This window comes from Oncorhynchus mykiss, chromosome 6 (genome assembly GCF_013265735.2).
Source record: "Oncorhynchus mykiss isolate Arlee chromosome 6, USDA_OmykA_1.1, whole genome shotgun sequence".
NCBI classification, from domain to species: domain Eukaryota; kingdom Metazoa; phylum Chordata; class Actinopteri; order Salmoniformes; family Salmonidae; genus Oncorhynchus; species Oncorhynchus mykiss.
In genome coordinates this window covers 17,479,284-17,502,057 of record NC_048570.1, presented here as the reverse complement: position 1 = coordinate 17,502,057, position 22,774 = coordinate 17,479,284, and the positions used below count along the sequence as shown (strand labels likewise).

At 41.4% G+C, this 22,774-nt stretch overlaps 2 protein-coding genes across 4 annotated transcripts; one reads left to right on the top strand and one right to left on the bottom strand.

The window, feature by feature from the left end:
• Window positions 1-4,236: 4,236 nt before the first annotated feature.
• LOC110525342 (endosome-associated-trafficking regulator 1) lies at window positions 4,237-22,762 on the top strand. Of its 2 annotated transcripts, none has more exons than XM_036979481.1 (6): window positions 4,237-4,478; window positions 4,915-5,039; window positions 14,607-15,035; window positions 18,841-18,903; window positions 21,307-21,446; window positions 21,635-22,762. In XM_036979481.1, the coding sequence occupies exons 2-6, from the start codon at window positions 5,034-5,036 to the stop codon at window positions 21,723-21,725; spliced, it is 729 nt and encodes a 242-aa protein (XP_036835376.1). In that variant the 5' UTR covers window positions 4,237-4,478; window positions 4,915-5,033; the 3' UTR covers window positions 21,726-22,762. The 2 variants fall into 2 exon arrangements, with proteins under 2 accessions (XP_036835376.1, XP_021461051.2); XM_021605376.2 differs by lacking the exons at window positions 4,237-4,478; window positions 4,915-5,039 and adding exons at window positions 13,485-13,772; window positions 14,268-14,374.
• Window positions 5,921-13,470, bottom strand: LOC110525341 (serine/threonine-protein kinase Chk2). Of its 2 annotated transcripts, none has more exons than XM_021605374.2 (15): window positions 13,336-13,470; window positions 12,531-12,794; window positions 11,357-11,481; window positions 11,117-11,249; window positions 10,824-10,914; window positions 10,616-10,715; window positions 10,478-10,531; window positions 10,165-10,229; window positions 9,886-9,985; window positions 9,243-9,329; window positions 8,863-9,026; window positions 7,875-7,993; window positions 7,587-7,672; window positions 7,192-7,446; window positions 5,921-6,929 (listed from the first exon to the last, which is right to left on the bottom strand). In XM_021605374.2, exons 2-15 carry the CDS (start codon window positions 12,766-12,768, stop codon window positions 6,870-6,872), a joined length of 1,677 nt encoding a protein of 558 aa, XP_021461049.2. In that variant the 5' UTR covers window positions 12,769-12,794; window positions 13,336-13,470; the 3' UTR covers window positions 5,921-6,869. The 2 variants fall into 2 exon arrangements, with proteins under 2 accessions (XP_021461049.2, XP_021461050.2); XM_021605375.2 differs by having other exon boundaries at window positions 7,195-7,446.
• Window positions 22,763-22,774: the final 12 nt, after the last annotated feature.

Sequence of the window (22,774 nt, the reverse complement as noted above, 5' to 3'; positions counted from 1 at the left end):
TACACATTGTTAGCAGATGTTATTGCGAGTGTAGCGAAATGCTTGTAGATAATTACACGGCTCAAAAAAATAAAGGGAACACTTAAACAACACAATGTACCTCCAAGTCAATCACACTTCTGTGAAATCAAACTGTCCACTTAGGAAGCAACACTGATTGACAATAAATTTCATATGCTGTTGTGCAAATGGAATAGACAACAGGTGGAAATTATAGGCAATTAGCAAGACACCCCCAATAAAGGAGTGGTTCTGCAGGTGGTGACCACAGACCACTTCTCAGTTCCTATGCTTCCTGGCTGATGTTTTGGTCCCTTTTGAATGCTGGCGGTGCTTTCACTCTAGTGGTAGCATGAGACGGAGTCTACAACCCACACAAGTGGCTCAGGTAGTGCAGCTCATCCAGGATGGCACATCAATGCGAGCTGTGGCAAGAAGGTTTGCTGTGTCTGTCAGCGTAGTGTCCAGAGCATGGAGGACTGGCCACCCCACATAGCCTGGTTCCTCTCTAGGTTTCTTCTTAGGTTTTGGCCTTTCTAGGGAGTTTTTCCTAGCCACCTTGCTTCTACACCTGTATTGCTTGCTGTTTGGGGTTTTAGGCTGGGTTTCTGTACAGCACTTTGAGATATCAGTTGATGTACGAAGGGCTATATAAAATAAATTTGATTTGATTTGAGATGCTACCAGGAGACAGGCTAGTACATCAGGAGACGCCACTGGCGCCCTGTGCTCTTCACAGATGAAAGCAGGTTCACACTGAGCACGTGACAGACGTGACAGAGTCTGGAGACGCCATGGAGAACATTCTGCTGCCTGCAACATCCTCCAGCATGACCGGTTTGGCGGTGGGTCAGTCATGCTGTGGGGTGGCATTTCTTTGGGGGGCCGCACAGCCCTCGATGTGCTCGCCAGAGGTAGCCTGACTGCCATTAGGTACCGAGATGAGATCCTGAGATCCCTTGTGAGACCATATGCTGGTGCGGGTGGCCCTGGGTTCCTCCTAATGCAAGACAATGCAAGACCTCATGTGGCTGGAGTGTGTCAGCAGTTCCTGCAAGAGGAAGGCATTGATGCTATGGACTGGCTCGCCCGCTCCCCAGACCTGAATCCAATTGAGCACATCTGGGACATCATGTCTCGCTCCATCCACCAACGCCACGTTGCACCACAGACTGTCCAGGAGTTGGCGGATGCTTTTGTTACAGTATAACTTTAAACCGTCCCCTCGCCCATACCTGGGTGACGTCACCGATTGAAACGCTATTTAGCGCGCACCGCTAACTAAGCTAGCCGTTTCATATCCGTTACACTCACCCCCCTTTTGACCTCCTCCTTTTTCCGCAGCAACCAGCGATCCGGGTCAACAGCATCAATGTAACAGTATAACTTCAGACCGTCCCCTCGCCCATACCCGGGCACGAACCAGGGACCCTCTGCACACATCAACAACAGTCACCCTCAAAGCACCGTTACCCATCGCTCCACAAAAGCCGCGGCCCTTGCAGAGCAAGGGGAACCACTACTTCAAGGTCTCCGAGCAAGTGACGTCACCGATTGAAACACTATTTAGCGCGCACCACCGCTAACTAAGCTAGAGTTTCACATCCGTTACACTTTAGTCCAGGTCTGGGAGGAGATCCCTCAGGAGACCATCCACCACCTCATCAGGAGCATGCCCAGGCGTTGTAGGGAGGTCATACAGGCACGTGGAGGCCACACACACTACTGAGCCTCATTTTGACTCGTTTTAAGGATATTACATCAAAGTTGGATCAGCCTGTAGTGTGGTTTTCCACTTTAATTTTGAGTGTGACTCCAAATCCAGACCTCCATGGGTTGATAAATTTAATTTCCATTGATAATTTTTGTGTGATTTTGTTGTCAGCACATTCAACTATGTAAAGAAAAAAGTATTTAATAAGAATATTTCATTCATTCAGATCTAGGATGTGTTATTTTAGTGTTCCCTTTATTTGAGCAGTGTATATCCTTGAGGTGTTGTCTATTAATTCATGTTCTGTATAATCTAATGTTTCATGTTTTGAGTGGACCCCAAGAAGAGTAAGCTAATGGGATCATAATAAAATACCAAACGGATGGTTTGTAACTTCCATAATGTTGTTTTTACAGCCATATGATCTACTTGAAAACTGAGCATAACCTGCAAATATTTACTTAGAAATTAGATGTAAAGCATTCTAACAAAGATTTTACAGCTAATTGTTCTGTCCTACTAACATGTACTTTTTTATCAAATCTAAAAGGATCATGGGCAATCTGCTGCCAGTGTTGCCAACTTAGCAACTTTGTCGCTATATTTAGCGAGTATTCAGACTCCTCTAGCGACACATTTTCAAAAAAGCGACTAGCAACAAATCTAGCAACTTTTTCTGGTGTTATTGGAGACTTTTGGAGACTCTGACATGAAAGCACGTATCTTTATCTTCTTACTCTTCTCACAGAGCAGCGGGTGCTGCCGTGGGCCCCACCCCAGTCCCAAAGCACTCACAGGCGGCCCAGTCCTCGCGCAGCAGTCCCTCCCAGCTGCAGTCAGAGCAGGAGATGTTCCCCCCTCCACGTCCAGACTGCAAATGAATCACGCATGCGGGAAGCTGCTGCTGGCTGATCCAGCCCTGGCTTACATTTTAAAAAACAATGAACCTGAATTAGGGCCAGATTAGCTACCATAATTTTTTCACATTGACAGTTGTCTCTTTTTGGTCCATTTAGTTTGTTAATGTAGATTGTATACCAACATTGTTTTTAAATGTTATGGTTAAAAATGTTCATGTTTTACTGTGACTTGTTGTAGGCTCCTAAGTGGAACATAAGTTTAAAAAACAAATCAAGAAAACTAAACTAAAAAATTAATTTTAAAAACTAAGTAACTCCGCCAGAGTGTCTCTTTAAGTCACTTTTGCCGGTCCCAAGCCTGGATAAAGGAGGAGGGTTGGAATTATGACATAAAAAAAACAAGAATCGACAGAACAAAGTTAATTTGTAGTTCTAAACATATTTAGGGTGTTTTTTACTCACTTTTTGTCTCTCCCACGACATTATTCCTCTCTCCTACAGCATGCACATGGCCAATTATGCAAATTAGGCGATGACGTAATTTTATGACTTCTAGCGACTTTTAGGACAGCCAATAGCTCATCGGCAGGTTTTCTTGTCATGTTCCTTAATTTATAAACACCAACTTTCTCCACACTGATATTATATATGGAATAATCGGGATATATTGTATAAAAATACTTCTTTGTTTTTAGAATATTGGTTCCGAAATAATATCCTATTGGTGAGCCAACTGGTAAATACAGTTTTTTTTTTACTCAGTTATAAGGATTTCTTATCACTTTACAAGGTCCCTGTAACACCTAAAGATTTTGCAATTGTTTTAGATGCCATTCCCTCAGGTGTTGCTCTGTTATTCTGACCCTCTGAGCATAACTTCTATTGACCCTGTTGACTCATCAGTAGGACAGATTTGTTTCTCTTTTGGTCCATTCAACAACAGAGCGATACGAACCTTGTTTCAGCAGGATGTTGTACCTTATGTCATGCCTTATTGGAATGGATTTATTGATATCTGTTGGAAAAAAGTTTGGATGTTGCCACACACATACCTACTTTTTAACAAAATTAAGGAAGTTTCCTTTAAAATGATTCATAAATATTATCCTGCCAACCACTATATGAAGAAGTTTAAGGAAAACATCAACTCAAATTGCTCCTTTTGTAATGACCACCCAGAAACAGTGTTGCGTCTTTTTTTGGCATTGTATTCATGTAAGAAAACTGTGGCAAGACATCAGTAGATTTATAATTGAACACATTTATATAGATGTTACACTATTGTGGAGAGATGTACTGCTTGGATTCTTTACTGCTTGGATTCTTTACATGCGATAGAAATAAACTGAAACATTTTTATGTAATTAATTGTATTATTCTTTTGGCCAAATTTCATATACACAAATGTACATTTACAAACAAAAAACACATTTTCTTACCCTACAAAAAATGCTGCTTTGTGGTGTAGGTTTTAAGACAATTAAATAATTAATTAAAAGTGTATATATGTCCCTTAAGGTCCTTGTGTAATTGGAATGTGATATTGTACCCCCTAGCTTGATTGTCCATTGTATATAATCTATATATACACACTTGTGTTCCCTCATGTACTTTCTGTTTAAAATACATTTTAAAATTAGAAAAGGACAGCCAATAGCTACTTTCCTTACTGAGGAGTTGGCAACACTGTCTGCTGCTAGTCCATCCATTGATTACGCCTTGCACGCACGGAGTATATGCTTGGTGGTGGCTAAGTAGTTTACAGTACCTAGTATCTAGTTAAGAATACAAATACGTTTATAATGGCTGGTAGAAAGGCATTAGAAGTGTATTTGGATTTATTGTCACAACCATGTAGAGCATTACAATTTCGCACACGGTGAAAACTGTTGCGATACGAAAAGGTGAGTTTACAGCTGGCTGGGCTACTAGCTAGTGCCGTAGCCCAAAGGCCAGCATATATTACCATCTGCCGGCCTTTGGGCTACAGCTAACGTTACCAACAACATCTAGCTAACATGCAAGCAATCTTATCCTTAAGGTTCCTACACAGATTATTCATGTTAAATGGAAATGCATATTGATGTTTGATACATTAACAGAATGAGCGATACATTGTTTTAAAGGCAGAGCTCTGTCCTGCATTGAACGTAAGCTTACTTACTGTACCTTGAACTTAGTCCTACTTCGGCATTCATGGGTGATCTCTGTTGAGTTATCCTCAGTGTGTGTACTTGCAAGCTACCTACCTAGCTCTTCAAAATGTCAACAGTCAATCTATGCTATTATTTCACAATCGACAATACAAAAAAAAATGATAGGCTTCAGTTGTTTCTACAGTAACCAAAACATGTGGGGCAGCAGACGAAGGCACTGCATCTTAACGCTAGAGGCGTCACTAGACCCTGGTTCGATGGCACCATACCAACACACCACCACATGCAACCAAGGTCTTTATCATGGAGGTAAGGCTCGCTCATGGAACACACTATGCTTTATAGCAGGTAAAATGTAGCCTAGTCCCACTGCCACTATCTCTTTGCAGCCTAGATATTACACAATGCTGCTTTGTGGTGTAGGTTTTACTGCCCCGTATGACAGGGTAGCCCACAGACCCACTGAAGGTGGAGAGGGCTTTAGCAGACCTGGGTGACACCCTGGAGAAGCTGGAGAACATGTTCCTCAAGAGGCAGCCCTTCCTCTGTGGAGATGACATCAGCCTGGCTAACTTGCTGGCCGTGTGTGAACTCATGCAGGTGTGTGAAAACATGCAGGTGAGGAGCAGTGGACCAACTTCTCCAGCCGAGTTCAATCACTGGGTGAAGCATACATTTCTGCTGAAAATATGGTCCTACAACACAGTCAAGGAACATTGTCTGTTTAACCACATACTACAGTATATTTAGATTTATGGATTGTCTGATTGCTACCCATTTACAGAATCACGTGAGTCAGCCTAAATAAATTGACTGCTTGCTCTCAGCCTCTAGGTGGCGTTAGACATTCTAAAGGATCGGCCCAAACTGTTGAGCTGGAAGAGTCGGGTCCAGTGGGGGACACTTGACAAGGCACACACAGTGCTGTACCGTCTCTGGGACAGGTCCAATGCCAAACAGAGATCATCTGAATATAGTTTGATATAAAAGCTTGCACAATGATTAACAGCAACACTACTCACAGATTATGCTTGTGCTGTCCTTGTTGACCTAGAGATTGATGTTCTGTTTAAAGGCTCTATGGGTGGGTGATCAGAGTGCCTTACATGAGCCACTGTATGATATGATGCAAAATTAGTAGCTAGATGGTTCAGGTTAATGAACAAGAACCTTGACTTGGGGTGAAAATGTTCAATAAAGTAAGATTTTTTTTATGATATACAAATCAAGAATTATGGGATGCACAACAATAAAAACCCAGTGGAAAATAACATTTTTGTACAAAAACAATTTACAAAACAGGAGGCAATTTCCAGTAGACATAGCTCCACATTGTTGCGCTGATCTATGAATGCTTCCATACATTACACATTAGCTAGTATAAGGCATAGCAGGCCAATTTTCAACTAACCTGTTCTTGGTGATACTTTCTTTGTTCTTGATATAGGAGAAAAGTACATCTTATAAAATGTCCAGTTGCAGGTGGTTCTCCCCTAAAAAAATTAATATTCAAACAGATATTAAATCCACGTTTTGTATCGAGTGAGAAATGCAAATGCCTCTTGTATGTCTGCAGATATTTGTTTTGGTCCCACTGTGTGACGCTCCGTCGCCTACATGTGGCCGTGTCACATCGAAACATCTAGTTCCTGCAAAGCTCTTGGGGAAACACAAGATGCAGATCAAATGGCGAGGGAACTCCTCACTCGGTGCAAACGTGGATTTAATATATTTTTGGAGAACCACCTGCAACTGGACATCGAGAAAATACTTTTCTCCAGAATTGAGAATGACAAAAGTATCGCCAAGAACTGGTTAGTTGAAAATGTACCTGCTATGCTTTACACTAGCTAATGTATAACTGCTGTATGGAAGTATTCACATATCACCATCGTAACAATGTGGAGCTAGCTCCGCATGTGCCCATGAGTTGAAACTCAACATGCAGTAATCAAGTAAATTCCAGTTGATTGCACTATCCTGAACAGGGACATGTGGGAATGGTTACAGTGATCGGTGTTGAAATGCAATATACTGATTTCAAGTAGGCCTAATTGCCAGAAGAAAAATATCAGGGGAGTCTCCAATGGGGCGACGAGGGTGGAATGTGGCTCATGTTGCTTCTGTGGATGGGCCTGGTCACCTCTTTGTTGGCTGCTGCTCCTCCTTATCATCTCTTGACCTCTTTCCAATTGAGGCCTAAAGTAATAAGAGACATACTTCAATTTTGTGAGCAACACCATACTCTGGACAATACTGACATATGGCAAACCCTCTCCTGTAGGGACCATTAGATAGTTAACTTTTTTCTTTTTTTCTTGCCCTGCACTTAAGTACCTAATTCAACTAAACACCAAGAACTTGCTTAGTTAAAGCAGGCTAGAACAAAAATGTGGACTGTCTAGTGGTCCCCCAGGAGAGGGGTGGGAAAATAATGTAGTAGAATGACATTGTTTCTCACTACTGTGGCATCTCCGGGGTCTGCTGTGGCGTCGGCATCTCCGGGGTCTGCTGTGGCGTCGGCATCTCCGGGGTCTGCTGTGGCGTCGGCATCTCCGGGGTCTGCTGTGGCGTCGGCATCTCCGGGGTCTGCTGTGGCGTCGGCATCTCCGGGGTCTGCTGTGGCGTCGGCATCTCCGGGGTCTGCTGTGGCGTCGGCATCTCCGGGGTCCTTGGGGTACATGATGCCTTCAGCGGTCTCCTTCATTGCCTCATCCTGAGATGGAGATTGATGGGATCAGAGATTACTCGCCATTGCCACTTACAACACTGCCTAGCCCAAAATACCCATTATGCAGTAAACATACCCGCATTGATGGCACTGGGGCCAGGCAATGAGACAGCAATAAACCTTACCATCAGCCAGGGATGCTGTAATGCCTCCTCAATGGTGAGGCGGGCATTGGGGTCCACTCGAAGCAGTTTCTTCACAACATCTTTGGCTAGACATTATTGGATAAGTAAAAGTAGTAATCGGACAACATTGAATTATCAATACGACTGTAGTAAAGTAGCAAAAGTTGTTTACAAACCCAAGACAGGTGGAATCCATTTCAAATGTATGTTCTCTAGCCCACGTATGACAGAGCCAAACATGCATGCAGTACATTTTTAGGTCATTGAGGATTTACATTAGTCCCTTACCATCATCGGAGATGCCGTCCCATTTTGATGGAATAAATGTATATATTCCCTGGGTGATCTGATCACTGACTGACAAACCAATTCGTGCATTCGGGTAGAATGGGGGATAGCCTGCCAAACTGAGGGGGAGAGAAGTAAACGTCACATATAAAAGTATTAACACTTAAGTGAATCTGTGAACAGGAAAACTGTATGTGCTGTTGAAAAGTAATCTTGGCCCAAGTTATTTGCAAATTGATTGAAATAGTTGCATTACAATGCCCTTAATACACTGATAAGCCTGGAAACATTTAAAGTTGCAACAAAACTATTGGGACAATGGCACTTTTTTGGTCCAATATTCCTAGCACGCAATGGTTACATCAAGCATTACATCAAGCTTGTGACACTACAAACCTGTTGGATGCAGTTGCTGTTTGCGATTCAGATTATTTTGTGCCTAATAGAAATGAATGGTAAATAATGTAGTGTGTCATTTTGGAGTCACTATTGTAAATAGAATGTTTCTAAACACTACTACCATGATTAGGGATATACCTGAATTCCATAATCATGGTAGCATCCACATTAATGTAGTAATGTTTAGAAACATTTTCTTATTTACAATAAAAGTGACTCAAATGACACACTACATTACTTACTATTAATTCATATTGGGCACAAAATAATCTGAAACACAACCTAAACAAACAGCAAATGCATCCAACAACTTTGTAGAGTCACAAGCTAGATGTAATCATTGTGTGCTAGGAGTATTGGACCAAATAATTAACCTTTGACTATTTTAATATACATAGGTGAGTTTGTCCCAATACTTTGGTCCCCTAAAATGGGAGGACTGTGTACATAAAGTGTTGTAATTTCTAAACGGCTCACCCAATATGGATGAAAATACCCTCAAATTAAAGCTGGCAGTCCTGTATATCTACTAGTCAGAGCAAGCAGCACTTATGTCTGTGATCCTGGCATCAGGAACATGGATCCCTACCACACAAACAGGACGACCCCTAAACTCCAGGCGTCTACAGCCCTGCTGTAGCCCACAGTGACTGCGTCTGTAAACACCTCTGGTGCCAGGTATGTGGGTGTTCCACAAAGGGTCCTCATCAGGGCAGACTCCTCCAGTATCTTGGACTGATTAAAGTCTGTGATCTGTCACAGAGAGAGAGGCCTGTAACTCTTCACTTCAGTGAGGCTATTCAACCAAGCTTTTAGTTTTTTTCCCCCTTCTCCAGATCTAGTGTGTCTAGAGGTCCACTTCAGGAGGACAATGAATAAGTGGATAACTTTATCTACCCTCACAGTCTTGATCTACCATGATCATTCACTGTGGAAGAAAGACCCACATTGGGATTTGAGAAACCTTACCTTGATGATGCAAACATCGTCGTGAGACGAAAGCAGCACATTTTCAGGTTTGAGGTCTCTGTGGATGATGCCATTGTTGTGAAGGTACTAGTGGAAGGAATGCGAGATAAACCAGCATAAGGAAGCAGTTGAATATCTACTCAAGCGACAGTATCTCCAGTATGAAACAAGATGTGTAAAGGTATGGCGTATTTTGACATTCCAACATCACACCAGAATATATTTAATAAATCCTACCATGAATTTGCCTGGCTACCCAGACTCATTGTTCTGGCCAATTGCCACACCCACAAGCGTTTGTTTCTTCTCCTCAATGAGTCTGGATTTGAATCCCTCCCCGACCCTTCTAGAACACAAACACATTCAGACCGTCTGACTGGTCCTAGAAATCCTGAGCCAGAACAAGTGGGTAGTGCCGTTTAGTATGCGTCATTGGCTTTGATACTCTGGTTAGAGACGATCCAATTGCTTATGACTTTATTTTGTACAACACCCATAGTCAACGATGGCAGTTTCAGACTGAAGTATGTAGAAATTGATAAAGCAGCGGAAGCATTCAGTGCGAGTCGTCAGGCAAACCATAAATATCACTATTCTCAAAATTCTGATGGAAAAAAAAAGAGAAATACATCAATCCACCCACCTCTACTGCTTTCAACATCTGGTAAAAATATAGCTTGGCAATTGGCTCCTTGATCTGTTGCTTGCTTTTGACCCGGTCGTAGAGTTCCCCACCCTCCATGCTGAAACACACACATGCTATCAGTTGAAACAGAAAACCAAGGGGAAGGGAAACACTGCTTGTGACAATTATACTTCTTCGGGGGGCTACAGAAATTATTACACGCAACGAAAATTATAATGGTTTCTCATTGATAAAAAAAAAAAAAAAGCGGCTGCTTGAATGAAAAACTAAACTCACAGCTCTAAAACAATGTAGTATGAGTCATCTGTTTGGAAGAAGTCTTTTGTTTTGATCAGACAAGGCTGGAAAAGACAGGAGGCAAAGGTTACACAGAAAATTAGCAGGCAAATACTTGAGGACATTTTGATACAAAGTGGTAGAAAAGTGTGATGTCTGTGGCTTTGTCCAGTAGAAAACATGCATTGAAAATGACTACTTCTATGGCATTTGATTACCCCAGGGAAAGAAAACATTGGACATGAAGAGCCATTTCTTTACTAGGCTCCTTGGCAGTTATTACATCATAATAAGTTCTAGATATAACACTTACATGGTCAATCTTTTGAAGAATCTGGATCTCTCGTTCTGCACTTCGCGTGGCAGTCTATAATTGAACAAAGATGAGTGTTATATTGCAGTAGTTAGTATTCATAAACTAGAAGAGGAGGAAAATGGTGATAAGACTTACGCCAACAGATGCCGGGAAATCTTTCTTGTTGATAGTCTTCAAGGCCACCTTTTTGCAAGTGGCCCTCTCAAAAGCCAGCTTCACTTCCCCACACACACCACTGGTATAACAAATCATATTAGAATGTTATTCTGTAATTCAAAACAAAACCATAAGTAACAAGATTTAGTAAAATACATAAGTTAAAATTAATAAAATTCTCACTTACACTCCAATCTTTTTGGTGATCATGTATTTCTCGCTTAACTCTTTGGGTAGGTTGGACTGCTCATCCACCATGAGATCAATGAACACAAACACTATTGAAGGGAGAAAATCAGTTGAATTGATTATTAATGCAAAGACTAAGGCTGACATCACCATTAAGGGAATGATGCAGCATACTTAACGTTTAGAGATACATGGATATAGTGTCATGATGGATAGGGCCTCCTTGCTGCTATTTAAGTATCAGTGACCTAAACAGAAATGTATTGAAATAAACTTCTGAAAAAAAGGTACCTTTGTGGCGTTCTTCAGCAAGGGACAACACTGCATTGTTCGCTAGTGGCAACATTTTTCCTTTTCCAATCATTTTACCGTCAACAAACGTGCCATTGTTACTGTTGTCAAAGACATAGACAATGTTCTTCTCCTGCAAGGTAAAGATCTGACCGTCATTATGGAGCACACTGATTAACAAAACAATGGTCTTCCTTAAATAAAATACATAGATAGTGGTGAAATGTTGAATCGACCTACTCGGAATATCCTAAAGTGTTTATTGCTGTATGCAGCAAATCTGGACGAATTCCTCAGTATGGGGACATCAAAGGAATAGTTGCATTTAGTGTGCCGGCCAAACCAAGCGTCGTCCTCAACACAGTCTGGAGAAAAAAGTCAAACTAACACTATCATTTCAATAGAGGCTAAGAGAAGAGAATACACAGATGCTAGTGGAAAAATACAAAACTAATCTCACTTTCAGCAGGACACATTATTGCGCAATGTGTAAATGAACGGAAATGCTACTGATCTGGAAGACCACTTGAAGAACATTGTGATTACGGATTATGGCGGCTCAGAGGACGATGTTGTAGTGTGCTGCTGCAGTAGTTTTAGGATTTGAAATGGTCACACACTTATTGATCACGGCCGATTTCCCAATAGAACTTAGCCTTACAGGTGTTTTAACAATACATCTTTCCTACAATGGCCGAAAATGTAACACGAGTTTCCCAAAACGCCACACAGAGAAAACGGTTACTTAGTGCATTGTTTTCTCAGTAGGTGGTAATATCTCCTAGAAACACCTACTGCTGCTAATACTGAAGTGGCTTACTCTAATGCTTACCGAATAAAAATGCACAAAATCCCAGATTTGGGACATCATTGTACACGTTAGGCTACACATCATGAAATATATTGAGAAATTACAGACGGTAGCCTACAAGTAGCAAAATAGAACTCAATTGAACATGAAATGCATTTTAATATGATTGAAATGGGCCTATAGCCTACTGTTTATATTTTTATTCTATCTTTAGCAGAGATCTTGTGTATAAAGTGATGCGTGAGGGCAAAAAAAAAGCATTGACACACTTAGACCACTTGTAGAACAGCTGAGGCAGGCATTAGATTACAAGCGCTTTCAAGTGCAACGTTAATAATGATGTTTTGGTCAACAGCTCAGAGATTTAATGATGCTATTACAGTTAACAGTGAACTTAGCCTTAAGATGCTTTTGAGAAACCGGGCCCTGGTCACACTCTACCACATGGGCTCAAACAGACCTCAAAAGAATGTTCCCGCACTATTGTGGAAAACGTGTTCAGTACAAACTGCAGCAAAACATTTAAAACAACTAAACTGCCCTGCCTAAAGACATCCTAACCACCCAGGTAACAGGTGCACGTCATGTGGTTGTTGAACTCACTGTGGGCTCTGAAGCCTCTCTGCATAGGCAGCAGGAGGCCCCAGGGCTGTGGCTCATGCTCCTCTGGTATGGAACCCAGGTCCCTAACGGGGATGGTGTCCACAGAACTGACTGTGCCAGACCCAGAGGATGACTGGCTGGCAGAGCCTGGAGCAGAGGAGGAGCTGGAGCCACTCTGGGACTGGGTCTGAGGCTGCGACTGGGTCTGGCTGCAAGCGTCTGGCTTCTCTTGGGACATGGTCAATATTTCTCCTCTGTCGTGGTCTATTAAAGTAAATAATAAACACACCACTCAGGTGATCGACACATCTTTCAAATTTCCAAACAATGTGCCCCACATCCGTAAACTTAGCAAAGTCCTTATAACTTGCATGTGAGAATACAAGGCCTACATAGGGCGCCGTGCAGTATGAATATGAATGCATGACAATGATATGAACGAATGATTATGAATTCACAATGTGCGGTATCTGGAAAATCAATGATCTTGGCAACTCCATAAATTAAGTGGAATTCATTCACCATGCTCCATCTCTATACAAATACGTTTCTTATTTATAACTTCTTGCTAACAGTACGTAGTATTATCTGGTAACCGGCCCTCGCTATCCTCACCAAACATGGATAGCTAGCGCAAAACTAAATTAGTTTCACAGGTGTGCCAATTTCCGCAGCTAGCACGTCAACGAAATGAAGTGGTTGTTTGGTAGCCGAAGAAATGTGACGGCCCGCTAGCTATAGTGTGTGCAACTGAAATATATTTTAAACGTGATATTGATAAGAATTACCATTTAAATACACTTACCGGGATTTCGAATTAATCGCGGCACGTGTAGATTTGCCGGGGAAATTGGATTTCTCGAGACTCATGGGAAAAGTTTTGTTTGTTTTTCATTTTACGTCACCTGAATTTAAGCAAGTGAGAAGTTTAGGATTTTCCACGTGATTTTCAGCAGCTAGCTAACGTTTGCTGCATGGATATACACATGTGATGTGGACCATGTCATTTTGATCAATTACCATTCTTAGGACAAGTCATTTTGTCTACATCGAGTTATTAGCAAGTAGCTACATTATTTCGGGAGTTAATAATCAAATGGACCGTGTCACACTTCTGTTTTTCGCAACCTAGCTAACGCTAGCTTTCTGTTCTAGCTAGCTACCATTCCATCGCCGATTGACTGGTTAACCGTCAACATGGCAAGCATAAAACATCTGCAAAAACTCTTATAATTGAAGATGGTAAATTGTTAATTCCATAGCAAATCCAGTATAGATACTAAGCTAGCTATAGTAGCTAGTTGATCAGTGACCAGATGACATAGGCTACTTAATATTCACATCATTGTATGAGACAACACACATCCCATCTATCTAAGGCAGGGGCACATCTATTCAACGCCATCGAAGAGTGATCAGCGTGTGTTATTAGTGTTAGGTTTAAAATATCTGCTGTTTGGCCTTGGTGGTTGTTTGAAATCATGCTGCTGGCATGGTGTTGGGTGGCCAGTAGGGGGCACGCTTCCCCCTGGTAAAAGTACTCTGGCACGGTGCTGTCATTTAGTGAGACATTCTGGACTCACAGGTCATTTACAAATCACATGGCACTTGGAGTAGGGGCATTGGCCCCCACACATCCACAACATTGTCCAACTCTTGTATTTCTCCAATAATGACAACTAGACAGTTTGAAAATTACTATCATCCAAATATGTACCGATATGTCTTATTTCATAGATGAAGTCAGAGAAGATGGTGATGATATGAATCACTTTTCCTTCAAAGAGTTAATCCGCAGTAAAAACCAAGGGGATTCAGATGAGAAGAAGTACCCAACGCGAAAGGTGCTGATCATTTTAAATGAACCAGTGTTACATTCAATCCCAGAGATGAACTGTTACAAAGCATATGCACGTAATTTGGTGTTTAGTCATTGGAGGTGTTCATTCATTGGAAAAATGTCACAGCATAATATTCAAAGTCTGAAAAGATGGTCAGACTGTTCAGATTATTACTTTTGATGTCATTTTTATGTGAAGGTGACCTACATTCTTACTGTTGCATTTTGTGTTATAGGAGGCATATGGGAGCACATTCCTGGCAGAGGGGGAATATACTATCCCGGGCCCTAAGAGCTTTGATCAAGACTTCCAGGGTCACTTTTACATAGACCCAGCACCGTTTCCTCAGTCTCTGGACAATGAGACAAAGGAGTGGGCTGGAAGTTACCAGCCATCAGCCATTGAGGAGGCGCATGAATTTAGACTGTGTGGCACTGCAGCAGCAGACAGCAGCACATACTCGGGTCAATCTTCCCTGTGCACCGAGGAAGAAGAGGATACTTCCTTATCTGTATGGCAGGTGGATGAAGAATTCTCACCAAAGGCCCCCCAGTACAGGAGTGCCCCAGTGAACTATGTTGGAGATGATGAAACATCCATCGCAGAGCTCTCCTACAAGACCAAGAAGAGTAGTACAGAGAATGGCCATAGGGATCAACAAAAGGTTATTTTCGTATCTCTTCGTTTACAGATGCACTTCCCTTCAAACTGGATGTCATAGGGGTATCAATTAGTTAGTCAGCTAAGTTGCCAACATTTTCTAAAATAACTTTACATTTTTTTTGGAACATAAGCTTGAAATGGGCATGGTCTAATTGACTCAAACAAAATCACAAATGCAAGTTTAGTTTTTTTAATTAAGCAGAAAATCAGTTATTTTATCAAATCAACATTTGTCACATGTGCCAAATACAACGGGTGTAGTTACAGTGAAATGCTAACTTACAAGCCCTTAACCAATAATTAAAGAGCAGCAATAAAATAACAATAGCGAAACTATATACAAGGGGTAGTAGTACAGAGTCAATGTGCAGGGGCACCGGTTAGTCGAGGTAATTGAGATAATATGTACAGTCGTGACCAAAAGTTCAGATAGACACAAATATTAATTTCCACAAAGTTTGCTGCTTCAGTGTCTTTAGATATTTTTGTCAGATGTTTCTATGGAATACTGAAGTATAATTACAAGCATTTCATAAGTGTCAGGCTTTTATTGACAATTAGATGAAGTTGATGCAAAGAGTCAATATTTGCAGTGTTGACCCTTCTTTTTCAAGACCTCTGAAATCCGCCCTGGCATGCTGTCAATTATGAGATTAGATGTTTTGTTATGTTACAGCCTTATTCTAAAATTGATTCAATTGTTTTTTCCTCCTCAATCTACAGACAATACCCTATACTGACAAAGCATTTTTTTCCAAATGAATTAAAAATAAAATCTTATCACATTTACATAAGTATTCAGACCCTTTACTCAGTACTTTGTTGAAGTACCGTTGGTAGTGATTACAGCCTCGAGTCTTCTTGGGTATGACACTACAAGCTTGACACACCTGTATTTGGGGAGTTTCTCCCATTCTTCTCTGCAGATCCTCTCAAGCTCTGTCAGGTTGGATGGGGAGCGTCGATGCATTGCTATTATCAGGTCTCTCCAGAGATGTTCGATCGGGTTCAAATACGGGCTCTGGCTGGGCCACTCCAAGACATTCAGAGACTTGTCCTGAAGCCACTCCTGCATTGTCTTGTCCTTGTGTTTAGGGTTGTTGTCCTGTGGCAAGGTTAACCTTCACCCCAGTCTGAGGTCCTGAGCGCTCTGGAGCAGGTTTTCATCAAAGATCCCTCTGTACTTTGTTCAGTTCATCTTTCACTTGATCCTGACTAGTCTCCCAGTCCCTGCTGCTGAAAAACATCCCCACAGCATGATGCTGCCATCACCATGCTTCACCGTAGGGATGGTGCCAGATTTCCTCCAGGCGTGATGCTTGGCATTCAGGCCAAAGAGTTTAATCTTGGTTTCATCAGACCAGATAATCTTGTTTGTCATAGTCTGAGAGTCTTTAGGTGCCTTTTGGCAAACTCCAAGCGGGCTGTCTTGTGCCTTTTACTGAGGAGTGGCTTCCGTCTGATTGGTAGAGATGGTTGTCCTAGAAGGTTCTCCCATCTCCACACAGGAACTGGGCTGGCTGCCAAGTGTTTCTTATTGAGGAGTGGCTTCTGTCTGGCCACTCTACCATAAATGCCTGATTGGTGGAGTGCTGCAGAGATGGTTGTCCTTCTGCAACATTCTCCAATCTCCACAGAGGAAATCTGGAGCTCTGTCAGAGTGACCATTGGGTTCTTGGTCACCTCCCTGACCAAGGCCATTCTCCCCCGATTGCCTAGTTTGGCTGTGCCTAGACACAATCCTGTCTCGGAGCTCTACGGTCAATTCCTTCAATCTCATGGTTTGTTTTTTGCTCTGACATGCACTGTCAACTGTGGGACCTTCTATAGACCGGTGTGTGCCTTTCCAAATCATGTCCAATCAATTTAATTTGATAGCAAAGGGTTTCATAGCAAAGGTTCTGAATACTTATGTACAGTTGAAGACGGAAGTTTACATACACCTTAGCCAAATACGTTTACTCAGTTTTTCACAATTCCTGACATTTAATCCTAGTAAAAATTCCATGTCTTAGGTCCGTTAGGATCACCATTTATTTTAAGAATGTGAAATGTCAGAATAATAGTAGAGAGAATGATTTATTGCAGCTTTTTTCTTTTATCACATTCCCAGTGGGTCAGAAGTTTACATACACTCAATTAGTATTCGGTAGCATTGCCTTTAAATTGTTTAACTTGGGTCAAACATTTCAGGTAGCTTTCCACACGCTTCCCCCAATAAGTTGGGTGCATTTTGGCCCATTCCTCCTGACAGAACTGGTGTAACTGAGTCAGGTTTGTAGGCCTCCTTGCTCGCACACGCTTTTTCAGTTCTGCCCACACATTTTCTATAGGACTGAGGTCAGGGCTTTGTGATGGCCACTCCAATACCTTGACTTTGTTGTCCTTAAGCCATTTTGCCACAACTTTGGAAGTATGCTTGGGGTCATTGTCCATTTGGAAGACTCATTTGCGACCAAGCTTTAACTTCATGACGGATGTCTTGAGATGTTGCTTCAATATATCCACATACTTTTCCGACCTCATGATGCCATCTATTTTGTGAAGTGCACCAGTCCCTCCTGCAGCAAAGCACCCCCACAACATGATGCTGTCACCCCCGTGCTTCATGGTTGGGATGGTGTTCTTCGGCTTGCAAGCCTCCCCCTTTTTCCTCTAAACATAACGATGGTCATTATGGTCAAACAGTTCTATTTTTGTTTCATCAGACCAGAGGACATTTCTCCAAAAAGTACGATTTTTGTCCCCATGTGCAGTTGCAAACCGTAGTCTGGCTTTTTTATGGCGGTTTTGGAGCAGTGGCTTCTTCCTTGCTGAGCGGCCTTTCAGGTTATGTCGATACAGGACTCGTTTTACTGTAAATATAGATACTTTTGTACCTGTTTCCTCCAACATCTTCACATGGTCCTTTGCTGTTGTTCTGGGATTGATTTGCAATTTTCGCACCAAAGTACGTTCATCTCTAGGAGACAGAATGTGTTTCCTTCCTGAGCGGTTTGACGGCTGCGTGGTCCCATGGTGTTTATACTTGCGTACTATTGTTTGTACAGAAGAACGTGGTACCTTCAGGCGTTTGGAAATTGCTCCCAAGGATGAACCAGACTTGTGGACGTCTACAATATTTTTTCTGAGGTCTTGGCTGATTTCTTTTGATTTTCCCATGGTGTCAAGCAAAGAGGCACTGAGTTTGAAGGTAGGCCTTGAAATACATCCACAGGTACACCTCCAATTGACTCAAATGATGTCAATTAGCATTTCAGAAGCTTCTAAAGCCATGCCATCATTTTCTGGAATTTCCCAAGCTGTTTAAAGGCACAGTCAACTTAGTGTATGTAAACTTCTGACCCACTGGAGTTGTGATACAGTGAATTATAAGTGAAATAATCTGTCTGTAAACAATTGTTGGAAAAATTACTTGTGTCATGCACAAAGTAGATGTCCTAACTGATTTGCAAAAACTATAGTTTGTTAACAAGAAATCTGTGGATTGGTTGAAAAACGAGTTAATGACTTCTGACAACTGTAAATAAGGTTTGTTTTTTATTTAATACATTTGCTAAAAATTCTAAAATCCTGTTTCACTTTGTCATTATGGGGTATTGTGTGTGTAGATCAATGGAATACATTAATTTAATCAATTTTAGAATAAGGCTATAACAACGTGGAAAAAGTAAAGTGGTCTGAATACTTTCTCAATGCAATGAATAAGCTCACTAAGATTACAAGGAAATCTCATAATTCGTTACTAAACAGAAGTGTGTTGATATGAAGTCTTATTCATTACTTGGACCTTTTCTTCTTGACAGAAACGAGCAGTGAAGGCTGAAAACATTGTATCAAAACTCAAACAGGAGCTTCATCAATTACAGGTTTGACTCTTACTGGTGTTACTGCATGATTAGCTCCATTGACATATGTTTGCAAAGTGTTTCCCCTATATTAATTTAGCAGAGGTGGCCAACGCAGCAAAAAAAATGGTATTTAAAAAAATCTATATATACTGTATATACTACCGTTCAAAAGTTTGGGGTCACTTAGAAATGTCCTTTCTAAGTGCAGCTCAATAGGGTTGAGATCAGGTGACTATGCTGGCCACTCCATTATAGACAGAACACCAGCTGAATGCTTCTTCCCTAAATATTTGTTGCATAGTTTGGAGCTGTACTTTGGGTCATTGTCCTGTTGTAGTTGGAAATTGGCTCCAATTAAGCGCCGTCCACAGGGTATTGCATGGTGTTGCAAAATGGAGGGATTGCCTTCCTTCTTCAAGATACTTTTTACCTTGTACAAATCTCCCACTTTACACATTGCCTCCACCATGCTTGACAGAAGGCGTCAAGCACTCCTCCTGCATCTTTTCATTTTTTTCCTGCGTTTCACAAATGTTCTTCTTTGTGATCCGAACACCTCAAACTTTGTCTATCCATAACACTTTTTTCCAGTCTTCCTCTGTCCAGTGTCTGTGTTCTTTTGCCCATCTTAATCTTTTCTATTTGTTGGCCAGTCTGAGATATGGCATTTTCTTTGCAACTCTGCGTAGAAGGCCAGCATCTCGGAGTCGCCTCTTCACTGTTGACATTGAGACTGGTGTTTTGCGGGTACTATTTAAAGAAGCTGCCAGTTGAGGACTTGTGAGGCATCTGTTTCTCAAACTAGACACTAATATACTTGTCCTCTTGCTCAGGTGTGCACCGGGGCTCCCACTCCTCTTTCTATACTGGTTAGAGACAGTTTGCGCTGTTCTGTGAAGGGAGTAGTACACAGCGTTGTACGAGATCTTTAGTTTCTTGGCAATTTCTCACATGGAATAGCCTTCATTTCTCAGAACAAGAATAGACTGACGAGTTTCAGAAGAAATTCTTTGTTTCTGGACATTTTGACCCTGTAATCGAACCCACAAATGCTGATGCTCCAGATACTCAACTAGTCTAAAGAAGGCCATTCTTTAATCAGAACAACAGTTTTCAGTTGTGCTAACATAATTGCAAAAGGGTTTTCTAATGATCAATTATCCTTTTAAAATTATCAATTTGGATGAGCTAACACAACGTTCCATTGGAACACAGGAGTGATGGTTGCTGATTATGGGCCTGTGTACACCTATGTAGATATTACATAAAACAAATCTGCCGTTTCCAGCTACAATAGTCATTTACAACATTAACAACGGCTACACTGTATTTCTGATCAATTTGATGTTATTTTAATGTACAACAAATTAGCTTGTCTTTCAAAAACAAGGACATTTCTAAGTGACCCTAAACTTTTGAACGATAGTGTACATGCATACATACTGAGTGTACGCAACATTAGGAACACCTGCTCTTTCCTTGGCATAGACTGAACAGGGGATAGATATGATCCCTTATTGATGTCACTTGTTAAATCACGTAAATTGGTGTAGATGAAGGGGAGGGGACAGATGAAGAAGGATTTTTAAGCTTGAGACAATTGAGACATGGATTGTGTATGTATGCCATGCAGAGGTTGAATGGGCAAGACAAAAGATTTAAGTGCCTTTTCAATGGGGGTATGGTTGTAGGTACCATGCGTATGTAACAGTATAACTTTAGACCATCCCCTCGCCCATACCCGGGCGCGAACCAGGGACCCTCTGCACACATCAACAACAGTCACCCTCGAAGCATCGTTACCCATCTCTCCACAAAAGCCGCGGCCCTCGCAGAGCAAGGGGAACTACTACTTCAAGGTCTCAGAGCAAGTGACGTCACTGATTGAAACGCTATTTAGCGTGCACCGCTAACTAAGCTAGCCGTTTCACATCCGTTACACGTACCGGTTTGAGTGTGTCAAGAACTGCAATGCTGCTGGGTTTTTCACACTAACAGTTTGCCCTGTGTTTCAAGAATGGTACACTACCCAAAGGACATTCAGCCAACTTGATACAACTGTGGGAAGCATTGAAGTCAATGTGGGCCAGCATCCTTGTAGAGTCCATTCCCCACAATTTAAAGCTGTTCTGAGGGCAAAAGGGGGTGCAACTCCATATTAGGAAAATGTTCCTAATGCTTTGTCCACTCAGTGTATGGATGTATGTATGGATGTATATGTGTGTGTATTATTATTTATTTTATTTTTTGCCCGAGACACGCTTTCAAATGGATAGTTGTTTGCTCAATGACTGGAAGTGTATCTATGGAGACAGCTAGCATGACATTGTGCTAATGCTAGTAGCACAACCCTTGCCACCACTGCTGAAAAAAATCCTAGAGGAAACACTGTTGCATGATGTGATACTCTTTATATTGCAGGGCCAAGTAGAGGGGTGCCGGTATGAGAATGAGAGACTTCGAGCTAGAGAGACAGCTGCCTTAAATACAATGAAACATAACACGCAAGTGGCCTCGGAGTACCTTAACAAAGCAGCACTCAATGCTGAGACTTCCATCAAGTAAGGTTTCTCTTCCATAGTGTCATCTACATACAGATGTGAATACACAGTTCCTCATATTGATTGTGTGGGTATTTGGTAAAATGCAACGTGCAAGTTCAGTTCATAGTGTTTTCTAACCATAATTAAACATTGTGGTATTTGCTCCAAGTTCTATGACCAGGCTTTCGGTTTGATTCTGTCCACAGGCAATTACTTACAGGAGCAGAAACTCTTTGTCTGGTATCTCAACTGCTGCAGTCTATTGACAACATATCTGAGATTCACAATGAAGGCTGATGGAGTTTAAGGAGGCTATAGAATTTAGATCTAGGACCATCCATCAAGAAACTGGAAAACAATTATGGCGTGTCATTGTCACTCAACACTCACAGATAATCTAAAGTTGTAGTGTGTGCACTGATTTGTGACAAAATAAGAGATATTGCTTTTTTTACTTGTACTTCATAAAATGTTTAGTTTTGAACCACTTTAACAGGCCATTTGAAAACAATATGCTAACAGCTGTATTTAAAGCTGAGGCAAATATGACTGTGACTCAAAGTTGTTTGTGTATTATTTTGTGAGCATTGTTTACACATTTTACACTGCATATGTTCCACAATCTTTGCTTGAACGTAGTCCTACTATTTGTAGTAGGAATTATCAGGAGACTTCCTGTAGCTACTTGTCAGTTAATTGCTTGCTTTCCAACTGCTGATACCACCACATTTTTTTAACCAGAAATTGTATTGTATCCACTTTTGCTAAGACTGTCAGTCTGGTTAGTAATGAGTGTATTTGATAGTTGTTAATTGTACTTGTATTACAGTATTAAATAATATGTAAATACATTATTATACTAGGTCAAGTGGACATTTGGCATTCATTTCATTGGTATTCATGAATGTCATGAATACTGTATGTAGCATTTTTTGGGGTTCTGATTGGATAATAGTTATGATGATCCCACCAGCCACCACCGTGTACATAATCTCAACCCATAACCCCACTCCCTCTAGTCTAATGTGTATGTGTAGTTTAATGTGTGTATTGTGCTAAACGGGACTAATCTAGAAAATAGACTTTGGTTTTAGCATCGACTCCCTGTCTAAATATATATTTGTTTAAATGCTCTGGGTTTAGAAACGGTTAGCGCTATCCATAACCTTAAACCCCTTGCTTTAATCCTTACCATTAACAATTTTAGAGTTCATCCCAGGGGTTCCGGATAGCGAGTAACGTTGAAAAACTGGAGCTGCAGTGTAAAGCCTGTGACGTTTACTGTGGCGTTTGTGTGGTATGGTGGATATTTCATGCTTTTGAAGATTACAACGCTACATTTGATT

What these genes read in the sequence shown, in the direction of transcription:
- LOC110525342 (XM_021605376.2), top strand. Translation starts at nt 14,294, where the DNA reads ATGAATCACTTTTCCTTCAAAGAGTTAATCCGCAGTAAAAACCAAGGG. An exon ending in GCCATAGGGATCAACAAAAG is followed by an intron (nt 15,036 to 18,840) that starts GTTATTTTCGTA and finishes TCTTCTTGACAG; the next exon opens with AAACGAGCAGTGAAGGCTGA. An exon ending in AATGCTGAGACTTCCATCAA is followed by an intron (nt 21,447 to 21,634) that starts GTAAGGTTTCTC and finishes TTCTGTCCACAG; the next exon opens with GCAATTACTTACAGGAGCAG.
- LOC110525341 (XM_021605374.2), bottom strand. Translation starts at nt 12,768, where the DNA reads ATGTCCCAAGAGAAGCCAGACGCTTGCAGCCAGACCCAGTCGCAGCCT. An exon ending in ATTTCCCGGCATCTGTTGGC is followed by an intron (nt 10,532 to 10,615) that starts GTAAGTCTTATC and finishes GTTCAATTATAG; the next exon opens with ACTGCCACGCGAAGTGCAGA. An exon ending in ACCCCGGAGATGCCACAGTA is followed by an intron (nt 6,930 to 7,191) that starts GTGAGAAACAAT and finishes TTATTACTTTAG; the next exon opens with GCCTCAATTGGAAAGAGGTC.